This window comes from Elgaria multicarinata, chromosome 3, assembly GCF_023053635.1.
Source record: "Elgaria multicarinata webbii isolate HBS135686 ecotype San Diego chromosome 3, rElgMul1.1.pri, whole genome shotgun sequence".
Lineage (NCBI taxonomy): Eukaryota > Metazoa > Chordata > Lepidosauria > Squamata > Anguidae > Elgaria > Elgaria multicarinata.
In genome coordinates this window covers 18,543,599-18,571,399 of record NC_086173.1, presented here as the reverse complement: position 1 = coordinate 18,571,399, position 27,801 = coordinate 18,543,599, and the positions used below count along the sequence as shown (strand labels likewise).

Genomic DNA, 27,801 nt, shown 5'->3' with positions numbered 1-27,801 from the left:
GAACCTGGGAATACAGAAACTGGGAGGTTTATTGCTTTCTCGCTTCATCTCTTTTCTCTTCCTCCTCATTGGCTGCCCTTTTGCGCCTGCCCCCATCTTTCCCCTCTTATTGGCAGTTCAACAGCTTCAACTATTCCTTTCCAGCTTTCTTATTGGTCTCCCAAATCGACCCTCCTCCAATTTTAAAAAGGATTATTGCACCCCTTGCCCACCGCCTGCCTCCCCCTTCCTTTTCCAGTTTTCCAGTCCCCTTCTTTCTTTCTTTTTGGTGGGGGGAGGGGTAAGAAGGTAAGGGAGAAAACCAACACGCAGCCCCGGAGAGCTGGAAAAGCAGGGTGGTGGATAAAGGCGCACAGGTGAGTTAGCAATAATCCTGTGTCTGCCTCTTTAAGAAGTACAACTGGAATCTGATGGAACAGCTGGCCTAAAAGGAGAGGGCGCGTGGATTAGGCAAGGTCTGGGGGAGAGAAATGCGGGGAGGGAAATACGGGGGAGATTGCATCGTCTGCAACGTAATGGGGTAAACAGGGTATCTAATCTGCAATGGATTTTATTATTATTATTGGATGCAGATATAAATATCTCCATCCCTTGATGGCAGGGATTCCCTTCCTTCTCTTTATAGCTAAGGCAACGGGTTTAGTGCCATTTCAATGGGATTCCCACTATTATCCCTCCCCCATATAAGATTCAATGTTGCTAAGAAAATAGGCTGGTATCCCATATGGGCATTCATGAGAAAGAGAAGAGGCAACCTGATTTTGTTTCAGATTTTGGCGTTGGGATTTCCTTTGTCTACAAATCCAGGTTCCTTCTCCCCGTGCCCAGTCTCCAGTATTTCCTTCCTGTCCCTGTATGTGCCATACCAGTAGCTCAGTTTTCCATGTGGCCTGCTGCTATTGAAGCAACCATGAATCCCCTTCATGTAACCCTCAAACCATTATCACTCCATATGCAACTTTTCACTCATTTATCCATTACACATTTCTCACCCAACATTTCTCCTCCACTGTAACCATGCATCAATCTAACCTCTCTTTCACCTGTTCGTTTTCATTCATCTTCTGCAATTGCTTGATTATTATTATTATTAAGACAATTAAAGGAAAGTAAAAGCTGGAGTTATGCTGTTAGTGTGGTACTGGCAATGTTCTCCTCTTTTAAGGAGCTGTTCCCCTTTGGAATAATATTTGCTGCTGTTCTTACTCCTAAACCAAGCCTGTCAATAGCCATTCAACCAATTGCCTGTGAGAAATTAAGAATTGTCTCCAGGTAGGCAGACAGGAGGAGCTTTATGCTAAATTACAATTAATATTTGCTTTGTAGCTTTTATTTGCTATCTTCAATTTGTTCTGGAGAAATACTAGGATTCCACAGTATTTAGTGAAACTTTACTTCCATGCAAACATGTTTGTTTATTAATTTATCTTATAGAGATAAATAATCTCTATATAGAGATTCTTCTGTCATGGAACTCACGGCAGCATAGTTGAAATTCCCAAGCAGTTTCCCATCTGCTGCTTAGCTTCAGTAGATGGTGGCATCACATGGCTTCAGGCCAAGAGGCTTAGATGGGAGTTTCCCATGTCACTGGTTCAGTCCTCCACACGGGAAGGAGGCAGTGCAAGTACTGCATCATACAGTGGGGACTGTACAACATTATTACATATGGACTGTGCCCATCATTGATGGCTTGTTGTTTGGATTGATAAAAATCAGCATGATGATTGACTGGCAGGAATTCAGCTCTCTTAGCATGCCCTGAAACTGTGTTCCTTACCATGCTCAAGGGGATGTGCATTCAGCTGAAGTTCTTGAGTCGTAACAGGAGGGCTCCTTGTCTCCCATGATTCTGCAACGAGTTTCAACACAAGCACAAAATTGGGCACTTGGGGCAAAATCCTATCCTGCCCTTGTGTGTGTGGCCAGCTGAAATGAATGGAAAAGCTTCCTTATGTGAGCTATGCCGACCTTCCCATTTCCAGAAATGAGCATTTCTGGTCATTTCGGGGCTTGTCTTCGGAAGCGCTAAATTGTCATTCCACAAGTGGCAGGGGCCGCTTGCAGACCTGAATGATGGAGTCGGCTGCACATGGAACAGAATCAGCAGCCAGATCCACTAGTGGATGGAATCCAGCAGTCAGAAAAACTCCACTTGCCTTGCCATTGGAGCCTCGTGTGCAGGAGACCAGCGCAGTAGCTACGGGGAGGGATCTCTCAGCCACTCACCTTGACACCCCTTTGTCTGTTCCTCTCTCCAGGCTGTGGCCATGGCCACGTTCACGCGGGAAGAGTTCTATCAGCAGCTGCTGAGTGGTTGCGTGCTGCCCACCGCTCAGCAGGGCTTTGAACAGGTCTGGACGCTTCTTCTCTTGTGCTTCGCGTGCCGCCTCCTTTGGAGATTGGGTAAGTACAAGCTGCTATGCGCACGAACACAATCCCTTAGTGCAGGGGCGAGCAACTTGAGGCTGTTTCATGTCAACATTAGATTAGATGTATGGTTGAGCCTCAGACTGGTGGTGGTGGTAGGAACCAGAACAAGAGCCTGCTTACACTTTTCAAAGGGTTGCACATCCTGAAGCAGGGCTCTTCGGATGTTTTGGCCCGCAACTCCTCTATCATCCCTCACTGTTGGCTTTGCTGGCTACTACGGCTGATAGGATTTGTAGCCCGAAACATTTGGAGGGCCACAAGTTGCCCACCCCTGCTCTGGTGCATCCATATTCCTCATCCAGCTCTATTAATCAAAACTTAAAGATAGTTCTCGGAGCACCACTGGAACCCCATATTCCATTCAGTCACTCTGAAGGCATCTTAATCCTCCTCCAGTTTTCTTGCCTTGCTCAATTTCACTATAGCTGTGGAGAGAGACGAAAGGGCTGTTCATTTGTAAGAATAAGCCCTGGGCTTTCTCCTCCCCCCCCCCATGACAGCCATTTTGTGAGAGCACCCACAACACAAATGTGGCTACTGACCCAAAAGGTTGGGGGGTGCATACTCGGTGGATGGACAGAATAGTCTTTGTATAAGCCAGTTTCCAATGTATGCTGTATCTCTCTGTGTGTCATCTAACCAGAGCCAGTGTAGCATAGTGGCTAAAGTGTTGGACTGGGAGTCGGGAGATCCGGGTTCTAGTCCCCACTCGGTCATGGAAGCTTACTGGGTGACTTTGGGCCAGTCACAGATTCTCCACCCAACCCACCTCACAAGGTTGTTATTTTGAGGATAGAAATGGAGAGGAGGAGGATTATGTAAGCCACTTTGGGTTCCTTGGAAGAAAAAGGGTGGGATATAAATGTAATAAATAAATCTAACCTCCCTTTCAACTCCCTGGCCCTTCCCTTGCAGCCCTGCCTTCCTATGCTAAGCACCTGAGCACTGTGGCAAGTGGCTTCTATGCCCTCTACCACTTCTTCCAGCTGCAGATGGTGTGGGTTGTCCTCCTTAGCCTCCTGTGCTACCTGGTGCTGTTCCTGTGTCGCCACTCGACTCAACGCGGCGTCCTGCTCTCCATCACCATCCTCATCTACTTGCTTATGGGGTGAGTGGAGATCAGGGGTGGGTGAGTGGGGAGGGTTGTTAACTAGCAGGCTGCTGTGGGGAAGGGTTGGGTAATGGGGAACGGGATGCCAGAGCGACCAAAGGCGGAAAGGAGACCCATGCAACTGTGGAACAAAGGTAGGCCAACAAGAAGGGCAGCTTTGCTATTGAGGAGGGGAGAAGTGTGGGCAGTTGTTGAGAGAGAAGGGTTGGCCGTTGGGTCTAGGTCAACAGTTAGAGATTAAGGGCACAATCCTATGCAAGTTTAGACAAGGGGAAAAGGCCTGCAACTCCCAGCATGCCTGAGGTAGGAGGCGGTTTTTTCTGTCTAAATTTGTGAAGGATTGTACCTTAAATAGTTGATTAGCCATTGGGATGAGCTACTTGAGACAGGCTAAACTCGGGGTCTCCAACATGGTTCCCAAACACACCAGGTTCTCTGCTCCTCCTTATTTTTATTTCATGAAGTTTAGCTGGGAGTCTGGCATGCTGCACCATATTTATTTGGGCTCAAAAGAGTCGTTTTGTGTTTTGGAGCTGAGACCCCCTCCTTTGCCTTGTGCCTAGGTACTTGGGCAATTTATTTTTCTTTCAGTCTCACCAGTTTGCTTTCTGGGAAATGAGTGTTTTGTGACCAGCCAGGCCCACCATGGCAACCATTTTATATAAGGGCAAGCCGCCACCCCATGGCATCCATTTTGTGTGAGTCCCCATGATATTCTCTCAAAATTCCAATTGTGCCCACTGACCCTGCATTGAACAGGGGGCTGGACTAGATGGCCTTATAGGCCCTTTCCAACTCTGCTATTCTATGATTCTATGACCCAAAAGGGTTGGCCACCTCTGGGCTAAACCTGTTCACACAACATTAAAAAATATTGAGAGAGGCTAAACCAAAAGGGAAGGAGGTTTGACAAATAGCCAAGAAAAGAAGGCTGGCCGATGGAGGAAGGAAGTCAGCCAAAGTAAAGGGAGCCTAGATCAACGGTTTGAAACCAGTGTAGGTGTGGGTGAACCAATGCTCAGGAACTTAACTAATGGGAGACTTGATTTAAGTCATTGGGAAGAGTGGCCAAGGACTGGAGGCCAATAGGATGGGGTAGTTGAACACTCCAGGGTCAGGTGGATTCCAGCCCTTTGGCATCAAAAATTGTTTTCCTTTTGGTTGGAAAGATACCTTGGGGAAAAGGGAGGTAGAGGGGGGCAGTCAATTATTGATTCACAAAAATATCCTTGTCCTCTCCTCTCCTCTTACAGGGAGATGCACATGGTGGACACTGTGAGCTGGCATAAGATGAGAGGTGAGTGTTTGGCAGATCTCCTGGTTCTGCCAACCGAGCGAGCTGTGGGGTGTAGCGGGATGAGATGTCGAAATTTTCTGTGTGGAAGCAATGCGCTTTCCCTCCAAAACCAGAACATGCTGCTCAAGATGGCGGAGCTTTCACGCCTTTTACTTCTGCACTGCCAGGAAATGGAAATGCAGGTCAGAGGGGCTCTGAGCCACAACCCCAGGATTCAATCCTTGCCTTGGGCAAGATAGGCTAACCAAGCCTTCCCCATTCTAGGGCTCACCCAAATGTTTTGGGTGAGGACTCCCAGAATTCCAGGCTAGCTGGAGCAGATGGGGAGATAAAGTGGGACTGTGCGCCAGGGCTTCTGTTATTCAGGCCTGGTTTTCAAAGGGGACTGCGTTCTAACAGGCTCCAAAAAGAGGTCAAGGTACCAAAGAATGGTCTGGGCCTTTCTGCACCACCATTTCTTGTTCCAGCAATGGCTTAAGAACCTGCCCTAGCGTGGTGCCCTCCAGATGTGTTAGATTACAAGTCCTAGTGTAGGATGCTGGGAGTTGTATTCCAACACATCTGGAGGGCGCTAGGTTGGAGAAGTCTGGCTTACTGGACTCTTCTGGGAAGCTTACAAGTAGGGCATGAAGGTGATGTCCGTTGGCTGTTGCTTGTCCCTACTGTCTGGTGCCGAAAACTGTGTGTGATCTGCAACAAAATGTTGCAGTGTGTCCTTCCTCCTTAGCAGGAGTTCTGAGCTCCAGCCAGCCCCTCCCTCCAAGCATGCCACTCCTCTTCCTTCCCCCACATGTTCCATTTTCCTTTTCCAATTACCACTCTTCGTTCTGTGGCTACTGAGCATGCTCAATCCTCATTTGGCTGATTTTTTTTTCTTTAAAATGGTGTGTATTTTGTTTTTGTTGATCCCTCCCTCTTGTTTCTCAGTGGTTCTGTTCTGGCTACAGTTCTGTCTGCACGAACCAACTGAGTTTGCTATCAGAAGGAGCAGTACTGCCTCTGCACACGGAGGCACCATTGATCTACCATGAATAATACTTTTAAAACAAACGTCTGTCTATCTTTGGTTAGTGAGTTCTGTGAGCTACTACCTATAAGAACGTGAATACTGACCATGTGTCACATGTCTGTCCACTCCCTCCAGGTGCCCAGATGATTGTGGCCATGAAAGCTGTGTCGCTGGGCTTTGATCTGGACCGGGGGGAGGTGGCAGCCATCCCTTCCCCAGTTGAGTTCATGGGTTATATCTACTTCGTCGGAACCGTTATCTTTGGACCCTGGTTCCGCTTCCGCACCTACCTGCAGGCTGTGGAGAGCCGGAGAATGGTGAGCGCCCCCTAGAGTTCATTGCTAGCGCAGCATGGGAAACAGGCTCTGGTTATCGTCAGGGCAGGGTCAATCTTAGCCTCTTTGGTGGCCCACTAAAATGGCACTGTTATTGGAGCCTGCAAATCCTTGTCCATCCTGCCCGAATCGGCACATCAAGCCACAGGGGACATTTCCCCCTCATTTTCCTACATCTAGCCAGCCCATAGCTAGAAGGTTTTGGCCAGTCAGTGTGGGGGCATAATAAGTTCATGAGGTGTCTAAAATTTAAAGGTTTAAAAATGAATTCATTATCCTAATATTTTTGAGCTTATTAGCCGGAATACCCTGAAGCAGCTATATTTCTTGAGGATTTATTTATTTATTACATTTTTATACCGCCCAATAGCTGAAGCTCTCTGGGCGGTTCACAAAAGTTAAAACCCCACAAAACTTGGGGTACTACCTATGGTTTGAGCCATTTGTAAACCACCTTCGTAGATTTATTTATTTATTTATTATTGCATTTATATCCTCCCTTTTTACTGTAAGGAACCCAAGGCAGCGTACATAATCCTCCTTCTCTCCACTTTATCCTCACAACAACAACCCTGTGAGGTGGGTTGGACCGAGAGTCTGACTGGCCCAAAGTCGCCCAGTGGGTTTCCATGGCTGAGTGGGGACTAGAACCCAGATCTCCTGACTCCCAGTCTGACATTCTAGCCACTACACCACACTGGCTCTCTTACACCACGCTGGCTATCTGATTTCCAGATAGGCAGTATAGAAATTCAATAAAATAAATTAATAAAAATAAATTTAGGCACGGGGCCTAGATTATTTCTGAAGGCCCTGGGATATTCCTGGATTATCTCTGCACATACATACTCCAGCTATAGCCCCCTTGCCCTCCCCTTATCAAGGTCCTTGATTGGCTGCCCCATCCTCTTTTCAACCTTCTGGGCCATCTTTATTATTATTATTTATTTATATAGCACCATCGATGTACATGGTGCTGTACAGATTATACACAGTAAATAGCAAGACCCTGCCACATAGGCTGCTGATCTCAGCAGCCTTCTGTCTCAGGCCCAAAAGACTCTTTGGGTTGTATCATAGGAACATCAGAAGCTATCTTATACTGAGTCAAAACATTGGTTCATCTAAGCCCAGTACTGTCGACGCTGACTGGCAGCAGTTCTCCACAGTTTCAGACAGGAGTTTTCCCTGCCTAACCCGGAGAAGCCGGGGATTGAACCTGGGACCCTCTGCATGCAAAGGGGGGTTCTCTACCACTGAGATATGGCTCCTCCCCTGATACCCAATAGTGTCCTTCCACCAGTAGAACCAACACTGTTAGAGAATGGAAACTCCCCTCCCCCCTACACACCTCCAATCTGCTCCAGAGAGTTGGGAGACTTTTTGTTGGGGGGGACTGCAGTGTGGGGAGGATAGGAAGGGAAGTTCTTATTGTGTGCGAGGAAGTCTGGTTGCATCGTGTCGCATTAATTCAGGGTGTTGAACCTCTTTCACCCCAAGGGCCGAGTTCAGTTTCAGAGAAGCTTTCAGGGGGCCGCATTCCTGTGGTGGGGTGTGGCAAAAGGGGGCAGGGCTAAAATTACCAGAAAAGTGAGCATATTTGAGCTTAAAGTTCTTACTGCCCAGTAACTCATAGAATCATAGAATAGTAGAGTTGGAAGGGGCCTACAAGGCTATTGAGTCCAACCTCCTGTTCATTGCAGGAATCTACCTTAAAGCATACCTGACAGATGGTTGTCCAGCTGCCTCTTGTGTGGGAGAGACTGTGTGGGACCTCCCTAGGTCATTGGTTCCATTGTCGTACTGCTCTAACAGTCAGGAAGTCTTTCCTGATGTCAGTTGAAATGCCTCTCCAACCTTAGGAGAGGCATTTCAACCTTTAGACTGGGGGGAGAGGGGGGAAGAAACTGCACTAAAATCTGAGAAACCATCATATTATTATTATTATTATTATTATTATTATTATTATTATTATTATTATTATTATTATTATTTTATATAGCACCATCAATGTACATGGTGCTGTACAGAGTAAAACAGTAAATCGCAAGACCCTGCCGCATAGGCTTACAATCTAATAAAATCATAGTAAAGCAATAAGGAGGGGAAGAGAATGCAAACAAGCACTGGGTAGGGTAAACAGGCACAGGGTAGGGTAGAACTAACAGTATAAAGTCCAAGCAACATCAAGTTTTAAAGGCTTTAGGAAAAAGAAAAGTTTTTAGCTGAGCTTTAAAAGCTGCGATTGAACTTGTGGATCTCAGATGTTCTGGAAGAGCGTTCCAGGCGTAAGGGGCAGCAGAGGAAAATGGACGAAGCCGAGCAAGGGAAGTAGAGACCCTTGGGCAGGCGAGAAACATGGCATCAGAGGAGCGAAGAGCACGAGCGGGGCAATAGTGTGAGATGAGAGAGGAGAGATAGGAAGGAGCTAGACCGTGAAAAGCATGGTGATGGGGAACAGGGCAGGTCCTTCTGACAGACCCCGGAGGGCTGGGTTTGGCCCATGGTCCTGAGGTTCAACACCCCTGGTTGTGAACTCCCTTTAGGATGAACTTCAGGGTTGCCTGGCTCTTACTTGCTTGTCCCACAGCACTGGACTCTTTCTCCATTCCTTTGCCCCAAGCTCTTCCTGAAGAGCCAGAGCGTGTCCACAGCAAAAGCCATCCTCCCCCCAAAAGGGTTGCCCTAGGCAGGCACCTCCATTCACTTCATGGTAAGGCCGGCATGACAACTGATAGGTGGGCGCGTCTGAACGAAGAGCGCCCTGTGCCTGGTCCCATAATCAGTTCGTGACCGAAAACCAGCGTACAGAATACGTCAGAGATAATACTTTGTTTTCTCTCTCACACAGAGCTTCTCCTGGTTCCAGAAGGTCTTCCTGAGCTTCTTCCTCTGCCTTGTGTGCCTCATCATGTCCACATGTGTAGCCCCCTATCTCTTCTCTTACTTAATACCCCTCTACAGCTACAAACTACTCAGGAAGTAAGTTCATAGCTCTGGACTTTGAATTTGGCCACCTTCGCTTCCCACAGTTGGCATTGGGTTTTGTTGAGGGAACCTGGCCAGTGGAGTTGAAGGAAATTTCTGCACACCAGGCAGGATTAATCCTGATGCTAAGTATGCTATAGAAGAGGGCTCCAGAGAAGCGGTATATTTATAGTTATTTTAAAGTGATGCTCTGGGCCATTCCTTCATTAAACACCTTCCTAGCCACACCACTGAATTATTAGTTGTCCTAAGGGGCATTTTGTGTTTACTTTTATTTTTTTTAAAAAAATCTCTTCTGTATTCTCTTGGCTTTGAAAATGTTCTTCAGTTTTGCCCTTTAGACACTGTCAGTTGCTTGTGTGGAAAAGTGGTATCAGGTATGTGGGCTGTGTCCTTGAGCACAAACTTTTACAGCACAGGATGGCCTTCTCCTGACCTGGTGCCCTCCAGATGTTTTGGACTACAGTTCCCATCATCCCATGCCATAGTTCAACATCTGGAGAAATCTGGGTTAGGGAAGACTAGCATAGGAAGTCCTTTTAAGGACAGGTATTTTAAAATACAATTTGGAACGTCTTATCACCTGGTGAATTTCTTTTCTCTCTCTCCTGTATTCTTTTAACTTCCTTTAACTGTCTTTAATTCTTCCTCTCCCTTTGCTTACCCCCAATCATTGGAATCACACCACTGGCAACAGGAAGCGCAGAAGCAGGTAACGTGGGCCTAGGTCGCATTTTTCTCTAGGCTGCCGTGTCCCCCTGTCTCATTCATTGCACAGCTATGTCCTCCCCACACCCATCACACCCCACGGCCCTTGTGTGGCTTTTGGCAGTGACAGCTCTGCCATTTGGGCTGGTGGCACTGTCCTGTGGCTCATTGGCACGTTCCCATCACAGCTCATTCTGTCACACAGTACGTCTGCAGAGGAGGCCTTTCTGTCGTTGCCGTGCGGTTTGTGGCCAGTGTGTCTGCTGATTTTGCCTGGTCAGCACTGCGTGTGGTGGCTTTGCTTCATGCTTCACTGACACCCATACATCTGCCTCGCTTACATCTGTGTAGTTCAGGGGCTTTGGGGAAGGGCTAGTCCTTTCTCTGGGTCTGTGTTGTGTGGCTTATTCCACGGCTGTATTGCTGCATTGCTTTCTGTGTGGATCTACCTCACTGGCACACATTCCATGACTAGGCCTAGGCCTAGTCTGCTCTAGGGTTAGGGACTTAATCATCACTTGTGAGGGCTGGCTGAAGACATTTTGTTGCCTGAGGCAAAGAACATGAGGGCACCGTTCACATTTCATGTGAAATCTTTCTGATGTTGGGACTGTGTCCACCACCACACGTAAAGGTGGCAGGCAAGCTTAGGGGGCGTAGGGCAGGCTGCCTGGCCCACATCTGTGCCTTCCAACCACTCCCAGCATCTGCCACCTGAGGTGACTGCCTCACTTTGCCAGCCAGAGTGAGACACAACTGGTCCAGATGTACAAATGGCCTGGCCTATAGTAAGGCAGCTTCCTGTGTTCCTAAAATCAAGCTTCTGCACTTTGAAAAATTGATTTTGGTGACCTGTTTAGCTGAGGGGGTGGGGGGAACAAGCCAATTTGCATGCACTTCCTCAGTTTCTTCTGCTTTTGTCAGTCACATGAAAGAGCAATTGAGGGCACAAGCATTTGGCCTCTGTCCTCTTCCAGTCTGTCTGAGTCCCTGTGCAATTTTACCAGCCATTGTTCAAATGCCTTTGAGACTATTTTTGCAACAATGAGGGCTAGAAACTTGCAGAGTTCCAGCATACACACAGACCTGTCCCCGTACAAGGTAAACCAAAGCTGCCCCCAATACAGCTAAAAATGTCTGCAGAGCAGACGCTGCTAGCCATAGCTCTGTGGCTTTTCTTGTTGTTTTGTGGTCCGGTCAATGTGGGATACCCAGTGCCCTACGACCTACTGATTTGTTTCTTCTTTACTTCCTGTTTCTAAATCCTGCCCCTTTCTTTCCCTGCCTGTGCATGCCAGGAGCACCATGATGAGGTGAGTCTTGGTGTGGCGCCGGTGTTCTCATCTTAGCGATATGTGTGTGTGTGCAAAGGGGTTCCGTCTGTTTCTAAGCCACAGTCTCGCTGTCGCAACGCAGGTGGCTCCGGGCTTACGAGAGTGCCAGTTCTTTCCACTTCAGCAACTATTTTGTGGGCTTCCTGTCCGAAACAACGGCCACGTTGGCGGGGTCCGGCTTCACGGAGGAGAAGGACCATTTGAAATGGTGAGCAGTCTGCAAGGCAGTGGGTGTCTGATACCCTGCGCTAAAAATCTTAATGATCCCAGGATACAGTATTGGTCCAAGATACAGCCCAAATTTTGCAATGGGAATAAACTAAGCAAATCAGGAAATAGATGTTACTACAACTCATGTGTATAACCTCTTCTGCTGGAGTAGTTTGTTTATTTATTTATTTATTTGTTACATTTATATACTGCCCCATAGCCGAAGCTCTCTGGGCGGTTTACAAAAGTTAAAAACAGTAAACATTAAAAGTATACAAAATTTAAAAACAACAGTATAAAAACAACAGTATCCATTTAAAAACAACAGTTCTGGGGGTCCGTTAAAAAATTAACTTAGTGTTGTTAAATGATGTTAAAGACGCTTGTTCATGCACTGGTTATTTCACGGTTGGACTACTGCAACCTTCTTCTCTCTGGCCTTCCTTCTTCTCACATCAGCCCGTTGGTTTCTGTTCACCACTCTGCCGCAAAGATCATCTTCTTAGCACGCCGCTCCGACCATGTTACTCCGCTTCTGAAATCTCTTCATTGGCTTCCAATTCACTTCAGAATCCAATATAAACTTCTCCTGTTAACCTTCAAAGCTTTTCACGGTCTAGCTCCTTCCTATCTCTCCTCTCTCATCTCACACTATTGCCCCGCTCGTGCTCTTCGCTCCTCTGATGCCATGTTTCTCGCCTGCCCAAGGGCCTCTACTTCCCTTGCTCGGCTTCGTCCATTTTCGTCTGCTGCCCCTTACGCCTGGAACGCTCTTCCAGAACATTTGAGAACTACAAGTTCAACCACAGCTTTTAAAGCTCAACTAAAAACTTTTCTTTTTCCTAAAGCTTTTAAAACTTGATGTTGTGCAGACTTCTACTGTTACTTTCTACTGTTAGTTTTTCCCTACCCTGTGCCTGCTTACCCTTCCCTGTACCTGTTGGCATTCTCTTCCCCTCCTTATTGTTTTACTATGATTTTATTAGATTGTAAGCCTATGCGGCAGAGTCTTGCTATTTACTGTTTTACTCTGTACAGCACCATGTACATTGATGGTGCTATATAAATAAATAATAATAATAATAATAATAATAAATGCCTGGGAGAAGAGAAAAGTCTTGACCTGGCGCCTAAAAGATAACAGTGTTGGCGCCAGGCGAACCTCATTGGGGAGATTATTCCATAGTCAGGGGGCCACCACCGAAAAGGGATTTTTCTTTGTATGGTATGTTTGTTGTTCTCCCACACCCCATTAGTTTTGGAGTTCTATATGGCTGCATTATTATTATTAATAATAATAATAATAATAATAATTTTTTTTTAAAATTTTTATTATTATTAAAACAACAAACACAAATCAAAATCACTTAATACAAGATATTATCATACCTTACTATCATATATTCAATATTAACCTATTAAACATAATATAATAAACATAACAGTGCTCCCCCCACCTCGGGATCTCATTCTTGTTTCCAAAAACTCATAGTTTCATCTGTTGGTGGAACCCCCCTTCCTTTAGAAAATACAAACTCCAGGAACTTTTTCCATATACTCTCAAAATCATTCGTTTTTACTATGCCTCTTTGCATTTTTATATTACATGTCAATTTATCGTTTATAGCAATGTCCCACACTTCTTTATACCATTCTTCAATACAATAATCTCCTGTAATTTTCCAATTCCTAGTTACTATCAACCTCGCAGCTGTCAGTAGGTTCGTTATCAATTCTTTCATTTCTTTATTACATTTAGGATCATCATGCAGTGAGAGTAATGCAATCCTTGGTGTAACTTCTACTTTAAATCCCACAATCTGTTCAATCTCATAAAACACCATCTTCCATAACTTTTGCACATGTATACAATCCCACCACATATGTAAATACGTTCCCTTTTCTCCACAACCCCTCCAACAATCTGCTGAAAGCTGTTTATTAATCTTATTTAATCTAACCGGAGTTAAGTACCACCTCCATACAAGTTTATAATAATTCTCCTTTATTCTTACTGACATATTTCTCAACACTCTCTGTCTCCATAGTCCATCCCACCTCTGTTGTCCTATTTGTATCTTCAAATCAGTCTCCCAAACCATTTTCCCAGCACTATCCAGCCCTCCTTTCTCAACTAATATATTATATATTTGACTCACTAACCCCTTTATCCCTATGTTTTGTCCCTTATCTATTTCTTTTTGTTCAATTAATTCCTCAAATTTCGTCCTCTCTTTACATTCTCCATTTTCTCTTACCCAATTTTTAGTCCATTGTTCTAATTGAAAATAATTTAACCACGTTAATTCCAAATCTCTCAAAACTTCTTCCAACCTCTCTCTTGTATTCATCCCCCTTAACCACTCTCCTAATTTCATTTTATTTCTTTCTTTTAAAACTTTGCTTAACCTCATCTTTAAATTTTCAGGAAATTTCTTTAACATTATCACCGGTGTTATGGGGGAATTACTTGAAAACAATTCCTTTTTATAATTATCCCAAAGTTCCCAATGGAACTTCAGAAATTGGTTATCCAAATCATTAAGCCATTTACCCTTCCCTTTTTGCTTAAAAAACACATTTTGCAATTTCAACTCAATATTCCCTAGCGTATTTTCCTCCATCCATTTCAAATCCCCTACCCCTATAATTGCTTCAACAACATGTCTTAACCTATTAGCTAGATAGTAGTACTCAAGGTTTGGGAGACCCAGTCCGCCTCTCTTTTGGCTTAAATACCATTTACTTTTATTAATCCTTGATCTCTTCCCTTCATTGCAGTAATTATTTATAAGATTCTGCCATCTTTTTAATTCTATCACTGAAATTCTTATCGGTAACATTCTAAAGAAAAAATTAATCTTAGGTAAAATTTTCATCTTTATTAAAGCTATTCTTCCAAACCAGGAAAGATTCAGTTTCTTATACCTCTTTAACTCTTCCTCCAATTCTTTTTTCAATCCATTTAAATTCTCACTTCCCAAATCTTCTAAATTTTTTGTAATCTTAACACCCAAATATTTAATTTTCTCTTTGCTTTTCAAAACTGAAGCCTTCCCTTCCCACTCCCTTTCTTCCTTTTTAGTATAGTTGAATAACATCAAATCCGATTTTGCCCAGTTTATCCTTAACCCCGTAACTTCCTCAAAATCATTCAACTGCTGTTTAATTCTTTCCATTTTACCTAAAGGATCTCTGATAGTCATCAATGTATCATCTGCAAACATGTTCAGTTTAATTTTATTACTATTACCTATCCCCTCTATCTCTTCATCCTCTCTTATTGCATTTGCCAACAATTCCATCACCAATACAAACAGGACTGGCGAGAGTGGGCATCCTTGTCTTGTCCCTCTAGCTAGTCGTATCTTGTCCGTTATTCCATCATTTACTACCACTACAGCTGTGCTTTTAGAGTATAACTGTTCTATTATTGTTCTAAATTTAGTACCAAATCCCATTTTATTTATAACCAACTTTAAAGTTTGCCAGCTCACACAATCAAAAGCCTTAAATATATCTAACGCTAAAATACCCGCCTTAATCCTTGATTTTTTTATCCCCTGTATTACACTCAAAACTCTACCTATTAATGTGTGCATCTGTCTACCTGCTATAAAACCACATTGGTCTTCCCCTACATATTTAGCTATACATTTATTTAACCTTTTAGCCAAAATGCCTGAAAAAATTTTTGCATCTTGGTTTATTAGTGAAATTGGTCTATATGAATCGGGGAGAGTTAGATCCTTATCTGGTTTCGGAATTAAAATTATTATAGAATGCTCCCATGACTCTGGGATCCTCTCCCCCTCCATTATTGCATTATATAATTTCAGCAACTTTGGCACTATTAAGGTTTTAAATTTTTTGTAAAACTCTGGTCCTAAACCATCTACCCCTGGTGATTTCCCTGCTTTAAGCTGGTCTATAACCTCCTCTATTTCACTTTGCGATATTTTATTATCCATTATTTCCTTATGTTCTTTTTCTAATCCTTTCTTCAAAAATTTATCCACATATTCCTCCGTCCTCTTCATTTGGATATCTCTTTTCTTGTATAACTCTTCAAAAAAATCCTGAAAATTTTTTATTTTATCCTTCATCAAATGACAATCATTACCCTGCTTATTTTTTACTAACCCTATCCCATTTTTGGCTTTTTCTTTCTGTGTGAGTTTGGCAAGCATCTTAGAGTTCCTGTTACTATTTTGAAAATATTCCCTTTTCATATAAATTAAATTCCTCTGTACCTCTTCTAAATTAATATTTTCTAATTCCTTTTTTTGTGCCATTAATTCTATTAATTTATGTTTGTTCTTAGTTTGCCAATATTCTTTTTCCAGCTTTATTATCTCTTTTTCTAAAGTAGCCTGCCTTGCCTCTTGTTGTCTTTTTAATTTACACGTTTCCCTAATACAGTTCCCCCTAAACACAGCCTTCATGGTATCCCAAACCACTGCTATTCTTGTTCCCCCTTTCTCATTTATTTCCCATGTTTCTGACAATTCCTTCTGCATTTTCTCAATTACTTTATCATTCTTAAATATCTTAGTATTCAATCTCCACCTTAATGCTTCTTTATATTCCTTACTAACTGCAAAAACTAAGCTTACCAGTGCATGATCCGATACCTTGATTGTCCCTAATTCCATTCTACATGTCTTGGTTACAAAATCTCTAGATACAAAAATATGATCAATTCTGGAGTATGTATGATGGACTGAAGAATAAAACGTGAATCCTGGGTCTGCCCCTCTGAGAACTCTCCAAGAATCAACAAAATCCTTCTCTTTAATTAATTTGCTTAAAATAGTAACATTGTTTCTCTTTTCTGCTTCAGAGGGATTTGACCTATCTACTCTATTGTCCATAACCATGTTAAAGTCTCCCGCCATAATTACATACCCCTCCTTGAATTCTTCCATCTCTCTTAATACCTCCTCATAAAATTCTTTTTGTTTATTATTTGGTGAATACATGTTAATCAAAGTATATTTTTCCCCCTCCAGTTTACCTTTAATCATGAGATATCTCCCATTCTCATCTTTTTTAATATCCTCCATCATAAACCCAGTTCTTTTTGAAATCAAAATGGCCACTCCCTTTTTTTTTGATGTCCCCAACGATACTTCATAATAGACTGGCCATCTCAATCGAATAACGTTCTTTTTCTCCTTAATTTGATGAGTCTCTTGCAGAAATATCATATCAGAACCATCCTTGTTTAACAATTGTTCAATCCTTCTCCTTTTTACGACTGCCCCCAGACCTTTGACATTGAGCGTTGAGATCCTTAACTTCTTATCCATATTCATCTCTCTGATCTTCTATTCGATCCCGATCGTGTTGAAAACATAACATACACACATATACATACAACACCTCTAACATACCCTTCCCTCCCACCCCACTTCCCCCTTCCCTCCCATCACTTTTCCCCCCAATATATACCCGGAAGTCTAATACTTCCGCCATTTTTTTTTTACCCTTTGGGGGGGGGGAAAGACGCCAGGAACCCAGAGCCAGCAGGAACTAATTAATATATTTCTTATCATCGCTATATTAACCATCTACACCACCCCCCCAACTGCTCCTCTTTCTTCTTCATCACCGCTTTTTGCACCGCCACCAGCATCTCTTTGAGGACCCAAACCTAAGCTCTCAAGAAGCTCCATGCCTTGCTGGGCGGAGAAAACCCTATGATTTTCCCCGTTGTATGAGAAACGCAGGAAAATCGGATATCCCCATGCATAAAGAATTTTCTTCTTTTTCAATTCCTCCGTTATGATCTTGACACTGCGTCTCCATTCCAAAGTCTGTTGGCACAGATCATTAAAGACCTGCACTGATGCTCCTTGGAACTTCAGCTCACCCAATGCTCTTAATTCTTTCATCAATTGCTCTTTCTTGTGATAGCTTAAAAATTTCACCAAAACATCTCTGGGGGGTGCACCACTTCTGAAACCCCCTACCCTGTGAGCACGCTCCACATCTTCTTCAGCTAATTGCAGGGTTGGGACTAGTTCTTTAAACCAGCTTAGAATATTCTTCCTGAGGTCCTCCCCTTTCTTCTCCACCATATAACGAACGCGTACGTTTACTCTTCGTGCATTATCTTCCATAACAATCAGTCTCTTATCTAGATCTTTAAATTTCACCTCTTGATCATTTTGAGTCTTCTTAATTTCTTTAACTTGATTTTTCACTTGATCAACCTCTGTCTTCAAAAAGCCTAGTTGATTGTCTCTTATAATAATAATAATAATAATAATAATAATAATAATAATAATAATGTGCCTTTCCTCTCAAGGAGTTATTTTATATTCACAACAACTGTGTAAGGTAGATTTTGTGGAGAGAGAGAGAGAAAACATGTTGAGTGAGTACAGTACTTTACAGTGCAGTGCTATACATGTCTACTTCGAAGTAAGTCCCATTGAGTTCAGTGGGACCTTTGCCTTGTAAAGTGTAGATACAAAGCCTGATATAAGGAAGAGTGCAATCCTATGCATGTTTAGGCAGAAAAAAGTTCTACAACTCCATGCTGGCTGGAGAATGCTGAGAGTTGTAGGACTTTTTTTAAAAAAAATATTGTGAATATCAACAAACAAAACAGAAAATACATTGTGAAAACGGAAAAAACCCATAGATTTTGTATATAGAACTATCATCATTTCCATCATATGAACCGTTTAAAAAGGGGGGAAGATTTGTGTGTTAAATATAATTTATTTATTTTTATTTATTTATTTATTACATTTCTACACCTCCCAACAGCCGAAACTCTCTGAGCGGTTCACAATTTACCTGCTACGGCTCAATGGCAATACTTGCAATTGCAACACTTGCTGGAATCTAGGTTTGGCCCCAGCTGCTTTTTACAGCTTCAGAGCTTCCAGCATTGTTAGAAACACTTTCAGCAGCTGAACTGACACGTAGATCCACAACCCCACATATATAAGTATTTAAGAGCAGCAAGTAAATATGATACCCATAGTTTAAGACTAGATTGGAACAGGGAATTGGAGTGTCCTATCTTGCCTAACCAATATCTGTTTCTGAAGATATTTGGACTTTTCTTCCTGTCGAAACATGCATAGAATTGCACCCTAAAGATAGGCCCCTGCCCCAAAGAGCTTACTATCTAAATTTTGCCAGTGGGGAGAGAATGGGATAGAAAGATGGACTGCCGTTTTTGGTAGAAAGGCAGGGTACAAGTCAAATCAAATAATAACTAAAGAGGCAAAGGTAACTAGGGGATAAATGTGAGCAAAAGTTACTATGCCTGCTTGCATGTAGTTTTTGGTTGGGGATGAGGAGTTAAAGCCAAAAGCTCCAGGAATAAGGTAGGTTTGGAATACTTATTCCAATGGGAGGGGCAGGGAGGTGAGAGGTGTCACCATAGAGGGTTTCCCTCATCAAATGCAATCACTAGGGTAGGGAAATTGGGGACCACAGAGAAGTGGTGGTAGAAAGGAGGTGAATTTGGGAATTATTCTGTCAGTCCAGGAAGTGAGCCCAGTGAAGGAGCCTTATCCCTTGGTCCTTGGGAAAGCTCTCCTAGTCGCCAGTGTCTAGACTTTCAGCAGGACCTGCCAACCTATTCTTGGATATCTTTTCTCTTTATAATCCCATGGGGGCTAGAACCTTGCTCTCTCTTAATTTAAGATGGAAATTGTTATCCTCGGGATTCTATGGGTGAAACTTAAGTTCTGTGTTGGAGCCAGCTCCCTAGAGCAATCCTAGCCAGGCCCGTTTCTGGAGCTCCCACTAAGGCATAGAAATCCCTCTGCCTGCTCTGGGGACCAGCTTCTAGTCTCTATAATAAGTAAATCCACTGGGCATCCCTCCACTTTGAGGTCAAGGGAACCATGAAGCCAGAGAGCCCCTCCCTATCTCCTGCCCCATGTCATGTTTTTTCCTTCTTCCAGGGACCTGACCGTCTCTCGCCCCCTGAGTGTGGAGCTGCCCCGATCAATGGTGGAGGTGGTCACCAGCTGGAACCTGCCCATGTCTCGTTGGCTCAACTCCTGTAAGAGCCCCTTGTGCCTGTCTGGCGTCATTCTGGTGGTGGTCTTGGAGGCAGGCTGCATGGGGAACTCGGCCTTGGGCCAGCAGTGCCAGACTCACCCACCTGGCAGTTGCTCCCCAAAAGGAGGGAGGCCTTGGCCCCTTATAGGGTGGGAATAATCTCCACCTTCCCGGAGCCTTGGGGGTTTCTGGCTCTTCCCTCCCCTTCAGTCCACTAACTGACTCAATCTGCTTCCAGATGTTTTTAAGAACTCTCTGAAATTGGGCACTTTTTCAGCCATCATTGTAACCTACGCAGCTAGTGCCCTCTTACATGTGAGTATCACCCTCTGTAGATTTGTTCCTGTCTCTTGGTCACACCCTAGCGTGACACACAGGGAGTCTCCAAATCAGCTCACAACAAGTAATGCTATATATCAGGGTGGGCTGTCTTTCTCTTCCTGAGGGTCACATTCTGCAATGGTCAGGGGTTGCACTGCATGTGCACACAGTACAAATTCACATGCAGACACCCATGCACACACACACGCTCCAGCCTGTATGTGCTTAAACAGTCACAGCCCAATATGAACAGGGTTTCCTTTCAATGCGGTATGTTTAGGAATGCAGTCCTTGGCTCTTAACTTGCATGCAACAGTTGCTAGGGTTTGTTACTGATAAGGAATGGAACTTAGGATTTGGGGGAAGAGGAGGGTTAGACATTGCTGTTCTGACCAGAGAACCATCATTCTTCATCTCCCTTCTAGGGCCTGAGCTTTCACCTGGCTGCCGTGCTGCTGTCCCTGGGCTTCATCACTTACATTGAACATGGTGAGCATTTCACCGCCTTTTCACTTCTACTGGGGACTAAATTCAGGTATCCCCTTTATTTAGCCCCATTGAGCCTGCCAGACAGTGGTCTGGTTCAGATGTAACAGCAAACCATTAGCCCCAAGGAAATTGGGGATAGAGCTGAGCTGAACCAATCTTTTCCCACAAGATCATCACTCTGTTTGCAGGCTGTGAAGCAGGAGTTCCTTTGGTTATATTCACCAGCTTGGGTGGCCTGCAAACAATGGCAAAAGGTTCACCCAGCTGAGCAGCAGTGTCAATTGTGCTCTACTTAGATGCTCAGTACCATGTTTTGCCTTTTGGCCACATAACATGATGCCAGAATATCCCTCGCTCTGATTTGGCTTCGTGATGATATCTGAAGCCAAATCAGAGTGAGGGCAGTGCTTTCTGTCCTCATTCTGGAACAGCCAAAGATAAAAAATGATGCCAAGTAATGGTGGGGATCACTGTTGGCACCACAACCACAAACGGGCAGTGAAGAAAGGGTAAGGGTAATCGTGAGGGTGGGGGTGCTCTTGTTAAACTTTTAGTTGCCTCCTAAGCCAAAGATGTGATTAAAAAAAACATGGTTTGTTGTTATGTGGATGACCCGTGGCACTCCTCAGACTTCTGTACCCCCTCTTCTCCTTCCTTCTCTACACGTTGAAGGGAAGATACTCAACCTTTCCATTCACAGCGTGTAGCAAACCAGTTTCCCATTCAATTCGAATACAAGAAACTGTATTTTGCATGAACTAAACAAACCAGGTTTGCCAAAGACCTTGAACAGCTCTGTGTATAACTGAACTTGCATGTGTATGCGTTGGTTTCTGCCTAGTTCTCCGGAAGAGGCTCTCTGTCATTTTTGATGCCTGCATACTCTCCAAGAGGTGCCAGCCAGGTTGTTCACATCGCCACAACACGGTAAGATGTGCCTGAAGTTCCAAGGATCTACAGGTCTCCTTTATGTCAGTGTATTCACTGTAAGTAAAAAGGATTTTACAGACCTGAATGGTAAGGGTTAACCAAGCTCCTGAAATGAAGAGAGCTAATTGCATCAGCCAGGGTGTGCTGATTAGCAGCACCTGGGATGTTGCTGGTCAGGTTGAAAACCCTGTGTATATATTCTGTAGGTAATGTTCATGTTGTGGTTGGGTAGTTGATGTAGTCGGTGGTGGATGGTTACTAGAAAATATATTTATGATTAATTGGACCAGCAGACTCTGTGTCTTTCTTTGGACTGGAAGAAGGGAAGCGCGTACTCTGTCAGGTTATGGGCCCAGAGCTGACTTGAAAGCTCTGATTCTGTTTGAGTGGATCCACTGGTGAGCAGTGCTTAAGGCATCTTCTTGAGCTGTTGAAGGTTTTGTAACGAGGCCTGAGAACACCAAAAGATATGGAAGCCGAGGCAGCAGTTGCGGTGAGTGGAGGAATTCCTTTGAACCGACTAAATGAACATAACTACCTAACGTGGTGCATTAAAATGGAAATGTACCTCCGGAGGGAAGGTCTCTGGGATGCAGTCAGTAATCCTCCAGTAAACCCTACTGCAAGAGAGCTGAGAGCTGATGAAAAAGCTAAAGCATGTATAATTTTGGGTCTGGAAGACAGCCAACTTGTCCACATTCGTGGGTTAACAACATCCAGTGAATGCTGGAATGTTTTGCAACAGATTTATGTCCGTGACACTCCAGGCAGCAAGATTGCTTTAACCCGAAGGCTATACAAATCTAGCTTGAAGCTGGGGGAAAGTTTATCTCAGCACTTGCAAAACATGAGAACTTTGTTTGCAGAACTGGAGGTAAGAGGAATGACTTTTTCAGAAGCAAACAAAGTATATATTATTCTAAGCTCCCTAGATGATTCCTGGAATATGATTGTTGCCAGCTTAGAATCAATGCCAGAAAGAGAGCTTACTTTGCATTATCTTACTGGGAGGCTTCTCGAAGAGGAGCAGAAACGGACTGATAAAGCACAGGAATGTGCCCGTGCAAAAATAAGCTTGCGAGGAAAAAAAGACATGGAGGAGGCAGCGACCAGCGGAGGAGTAGAGAGAGCTCTGGCTGTAAAGCGTTGCTACAGATGTGGATCAACACAGCATCTGAAAAGAAATTGTATGGCTCAGCTGCAAGAAGGGGCTGAGAAACCCAGGAACCAGCGATTAACAAGAGGCAAACGTCAGCAGTTTGTTTCAGTGGTGAGAGCAGTTGATGAGCTGCAAAAGGAAACCTGGCTCCTAGACTCTGGATCCAGCCAGCATATCTCCAACAGAAAAGAAGATTTTGTGACTTTGAATCCAACTTCTAAAGACCATGTTAGTTTGGCAGATGGAAAGAAATCTGCAGTTCATGGTCAAGGGCAAGTGTTTGTGCCAAGCATGAACAAAACATTTGATGGGGTATTACTGGTGCCAGGCTTAGAGTACAATCTTTTAAGTGTTTCCTCTCTTACACAGGATGGATATTCTGTGTTATTTAAAGGAATGTATTGCAAAGTAGAAAAAAATGGAATTCTCTGTGCGAAAGGTGTGTTAAAGGACAGGCTGTATGTCATGTTACCTAAAGAAAATATCTCTGATAATGTAAATACTGCAATGTATAACAAACCAGTGCATGATAATTGTATACATTTACTTCATAGAAGGTTAGGTCATGCAAATTTCAGAGCTTTGGCCAAAATGCCTGAAATGTGTGAAGGGTTAAACATAAAACAGTGTGGCAAGTATTTGGATTGTGCTGCGTGCAAAGTATCAAAATCAAAGGCTTACCCTGTTAGTAAACAGAGTAATAGGTCAACGAAAAAACCATTTGAATTGGTGCATGCAGATTTAATTGGTCCACTGCCACAAAGCCTAGGAGGGGCAAAATATGTACTGGTAATAGTAGATGATTTTACAAGGTATGGGTTCTGCTATTTGCTCAAATCCAAAAATGAAACGTTTGAGACATTTAAAAGCTGAGTTGCTTGGGTGGAGAGGAGGTTTTCCTACAAAGTGGCTCAGTTACAAACAGATAGAGGAGGAGAGTTTCTTGCAGGTGTTTTTCAACGTTGGCTGAAGCGGCAAGGCATTTGGCATCGCAAAACAAACCCATACTCCCCCAGTGAGAATGGTGTGGCAGAACGGAGGAATGGTGTGTTACAAACCATGAAGGACTCACTGTTACAGGATTCAGGATTGTCAAAGCATTTCTGGGGGGAGGCTATCTTAACAGCGAATTATATACTGAATAGATTATGGAGTTCTGTCATGAACAACACTCCATATTATCTGCTGTTTGGAAAGAAACCAGTGTTGTCTCATTTAAGAGTATTTGGTTGTTACGCATGGGTGCATATACCAAAGGGACAAAGAAGAAAGGGTCAGCCTAAGGCAAGGAAACTGAGATTTGTTGGATACCAACCTGGTTCTAAGGCATATAGATTTGCACTTAACAATGGGAAAGTTGTAATTTCCAGGTCAGCAGAGTTTGCAGAACAGGATGGTTGGGAGAGAATACATGCAAACACAGAGATAATCATGCCACTAAGTGATAGTGAGGAGACAGAACACAGTTTGCAGCCATCACAAGAATCAGCAAAGAGTCCAGAAAAGAAAGCAGACATTCTAAGTCCTAAAGTAGAGAGAGAGGAGGGGGAAACTGAAATCTTTGTACCCAGGCGTTCTGAAAGGGCAACAAAAGGCATACCTCCAGAGCGATTCACTGTGGGGGAAGTGAGAGTGTGTCATGTAAGTTATGAACCTCAATGTTTAGAGGATGTGTTGGAATTGCCAAAAGCTGAATCTAAAAAATGGTTTGAGGCAATGGATGAGGAAATGCATTCAATGGCAAAATACAAGGTCTTTACACCAACACAGTTGCCTAAAGATCAGAAAGCAGTTGGCTGCAGATGGGTATACAAAAAGAAAGTTCTAGTGTCTGGTAAAGTAAAATACAAGGCACGTTTAGTAGCACAGGGATTTACACAAAGAAAGCACTTGAACTTTGATGAGACCTATGCACCTACTGTTAGGTCAGAGAGCGTAAGAATAGCTTTGAAATTGGCAGCATTAAAGAAATTTGAAGTCAATCATTTTGACATCACAACTGCTTACCTAAATGCAGAACTAAAGGAAAATATTTTCATGATGGAGGCTCCTGGGTATGAAAGTGGAAAAACTGGAATGGTGTATAAATTGAACAAAGCCATCTATGGTCTAAAACAGTCAGCCAGAAATTGGAATCAATGTTTAGATGAAGTTTTACAATCTCAAGGTTTTAAAAGAAGCTTGGCAGATCCATGTGTGTATACCAAGGGAACAGGAGAAAAACAAATGATTTTGTTAGCTTTTGTGGATGATCTTTGTTTGATGGCAAGTAAAAAGGAACAAATTCAAGACTTTGAAAAGGAAATTGGTAAAGAATTTCAATTGAAAGATTTGGGAAATATTAAAAACTATCTTGGAGTTGAAATTGAAAGGGCACAAGATGGCAGTTTTCTGCTAAACCAAAAACAGAAAATTGAGCAATTATTAAAAGAATATAACATGGACAATTGCAAAAGTGTCCAAACTCCAATGGTAGTAGATTTTCAAAAGAATATAGGTGAAACATATTTTCAAGACCCAGACCTTTATCAATCTATCATTGGAAGTCTGTTGTACCTGGCACAATGGTCAAGACCAGACATATCCAATGCAGTAAGCATTTTGAGTAGATTGGTGGCAAAACCCACAACAAATGCATGGCAAGCTGTAAAAAGAATAATGAGGTATTTAAAAGGCACTCAGGACAAATGCTTAAAATTAAGTTCATCAGGAACACCAAATCTGGAGTGTTACGTGGATAGTGATTATGCTGGAGACAGAAGTGATAGAAAATCTACGACTGGCATTGTGGTAACATTTGCTGATTCCATAATTGGCTGGAAAGCAAGGAAACAAAATGCAATTTCTGTTTCTACTGCTGAGGCAGAATTTGCAGCACTATCTGAACTGTGTAACGAAATAGTGTGGTTCAAACAACTGTTGATAGATGTAAATGTGCCAATTGATAAACCAATAAAAGTAAATGAAGACAGCCAAACGTGTATCCAGATGGCTAAAACTGAAAGAATGCATGCCAGGAGTAAACATGTGGATATAAAATATTGTAATGTTAGACAATCTGTAAATAATGGACTGATAGATCTGGAATACTGTGAATCAGAAAATAATGTAGCAGATCTGATGACTAAACCATTATGTGCAAAAAGGCATCAAGAGTTAATTGAGAAACTGCATATGGTAAATCACAATATGTAAACTGTTTTGTGTATGTTCATTCAGGTCAGTAAAATGGAGGGGTGTCAGTGTATTCACTGTAAGTAAAAAGGATTTTACAGACCTGAATGGTAAGGGTTAACCAAGCTTCTGAAATGAAGAGAGCTAATTGCATCAGCCAGGGTGTGCTGATTAGCAGCACCTGGGATGTTGCTGGTCAGGTTGAAAACCCTGTGTATATATTCTGTAGGTAATGTTCATGTTGTGGTTGGGTAGTTGATGTAGTCGGTGGTGGATGGTTACTAGAAAATATATTTATGATTAATTGGACCAGCAGACTCTGTGTCTTTCTTTGGACTGGAAGAAGGGAAGCGCGTACTCTGTCACTTTACACTACCAGGCGAATGTTCCGGCAACTCAGTATATGGCCTTCCCTGGTTCCTCGGGACCAACACAGACATTGCTTGAAAGACACTGCATTTTTTTTCCATTTTTACTCTAGAATAAGCAGACAAAGCTGATCTGGGGCTTTAACTCCCCCCTACATACACACACACAATGGGCCTGATCCGCATCAGAATCCTGATGCCTGCAATTTCTATTACAATATAGTGATCCATTTGCTTTATGTCTTTAAAGTAATTTTTGTTTTGGACAGAGGTCTTTCCCAATTCAGCCTCCTGAAACCATTTTTACTGTAGATGAGGGGCGGCAACAGCGGTGTGGGCATGAAAAACATGTTCCTTACTATGGTTTGGAGGGGAGATTCCTGCTTGGGTGCAGCCGGGCTGACCCTCTGCTTCTGCTTCTTCTACAGAATCTTTGGGTTCTCCTCCTCAACCTGCTCTTTGGGGCTCTCGCGGTCTTCCACTTGGCTTATCTAGGCTCATTATTTGACATGGATGCGGATGACTCTATGGAAGAACAGGTAAGGGATGGGGGACAAACCTGACACATAGGTTTATGTGGGACTTGTGGTGGCCATGTTTTCAGGAGCACCGTTGAAGAAGCATGCAGACCAAGAGATGGGTCCCAGGATCCATTACATTTGCCCAAAGTAAACTGGGGCTAAGTCCTTCCCCCTTCCAACATCACTACCTTCTTTGCAGACTGTGCAACATGGTTCCCCTTTGCCTACCGTAGCCTGCAAACAGACAGCTATGAGTTACCCAACTTAGCAGAAGTGGCAACTCTGTTCCCCACAGCTGTTTAGTATCACTTATTTCCTTTGGCTGCATAATATGAGACCAGAACGTCCCTTGCTCCAATTTGGCTTTGTGATAATGTCTGAAGCCAAATCAGAGCGAGGGCAATGTCCAAATGAAGTTCTCACCGCCGCCACCCCCTCCCCACTTTCTCCATGTTATATTTCGATGTGTGCTGATGCGCTGCCTTCCCTCCAGGGCTACGGCATGTCGTATACCATCTACAAATGGTCTGAATTGAGCTGGGCCAGCCACTGGATGACCTTTGGATGTTGGGTCTTCTACCGCCTCATCAGCTGAACAGCAACCTCCATGCAGACCTGGGAGGAGAGGCAGAACTGAAGACTTCATCTCCTTCAAGAACTTTGGACGCCATTGTGGTCTTGGCTGCTCCGGACACTTGGCTGATCCCTTTTCCCTCTGGGGCGTTTGCAGAGGGAAGGGGCCCCTGGTCAGCGTACACCATGCACCACACCATGTCCTGACCCCTGGCCTTCAAAAGGAATCAGATTAGGTCCCTACGAAAAGGGCCTTTTGAGGTATCAAAACAACGACAGAGTTCTTCCCCATCTAGTGACTCTTTCAAGGAACAACACTCCTTGCCACTGGGAAATCTCCACGCCTGTCTTGGGGTTCCCTATGGTGGCCATTTGTGGAATCCACACCATCTCCCCCACCCTCCTTTTTATATGATTTAATTGAAAGAATTTAATTAGATCTCTCGCCCCGCTAACCTAATGTATGCTCTCTTATCTCTTTCTCTCTCGTGGTGACTGGTTGTGAGAACTGTGCCCACCGCTGTCATGACATCCATCATTATTATTATTATTATTATTGGGATGGTGACCTTTTTTTGCAGTAAAGTCGAGCAATTGGCTGATTGGAATGACCATCTTTTAAACTGTATGTGGGTTTAAAATGTCCCTCTTCCCTAACTTCAAAGGTGGGGCAATTTGTGCACATTTAGCAGCTTTGTATAACTCTTTTTTTTGTTTGTTTCCAAGATACCAGTTTTCAAAAGCTTGGGGAGTTTTGTTTTAGTCATGGCAGAAAAAAATGAAAGGTCCTGTTCAGACAAGACACTA

At 43.5% G+C, this 27,801-nt stretch overlaps 1 protein-coding gene across 1 annotated transcript; it reads left to right on the top strand.

The window, feature by feature from the left end:
• Nucleotides 1–280: 280 nt before the first annotated feature.
• PORCN (porcupine O-acyltransferase) lies at nucleotides 281–27,250 on the top strand. Its single transcript, XM_063119482.1, has 13 exons — nucleotides 281–356; nucleotides 2,262–2,406; nucleotides 3,349–3,541; nucleotides 4,798–4,841; nucleotides 5,986–6,167; nucleotides 9,037–9,167; nucleotides 11,298–11,423; nucleotides 19,360–19,460; nucleotides 19,698–19,774; nucleotides 20,206–20,269; nucleotides 21,111–21,196; nucleotides 26,329–26,439; nucleotides 26,915–27,250. Exons 2-13 carry the CDS (start codon nucleotides 2,271–2,273, stop codon nucleotides 27,014–27,016), a joined length of 1,353 nt encoding a protein of 450 aa, XP_062975552.1. The 5' UTR covers nucleotides 281–356; nucleotides 2,262–2,270; the 3' UTR covers nucleotides 27,017–27,250.
• Nucleotides 27,251–27,801: the final 551 nt, after the last annotated feature.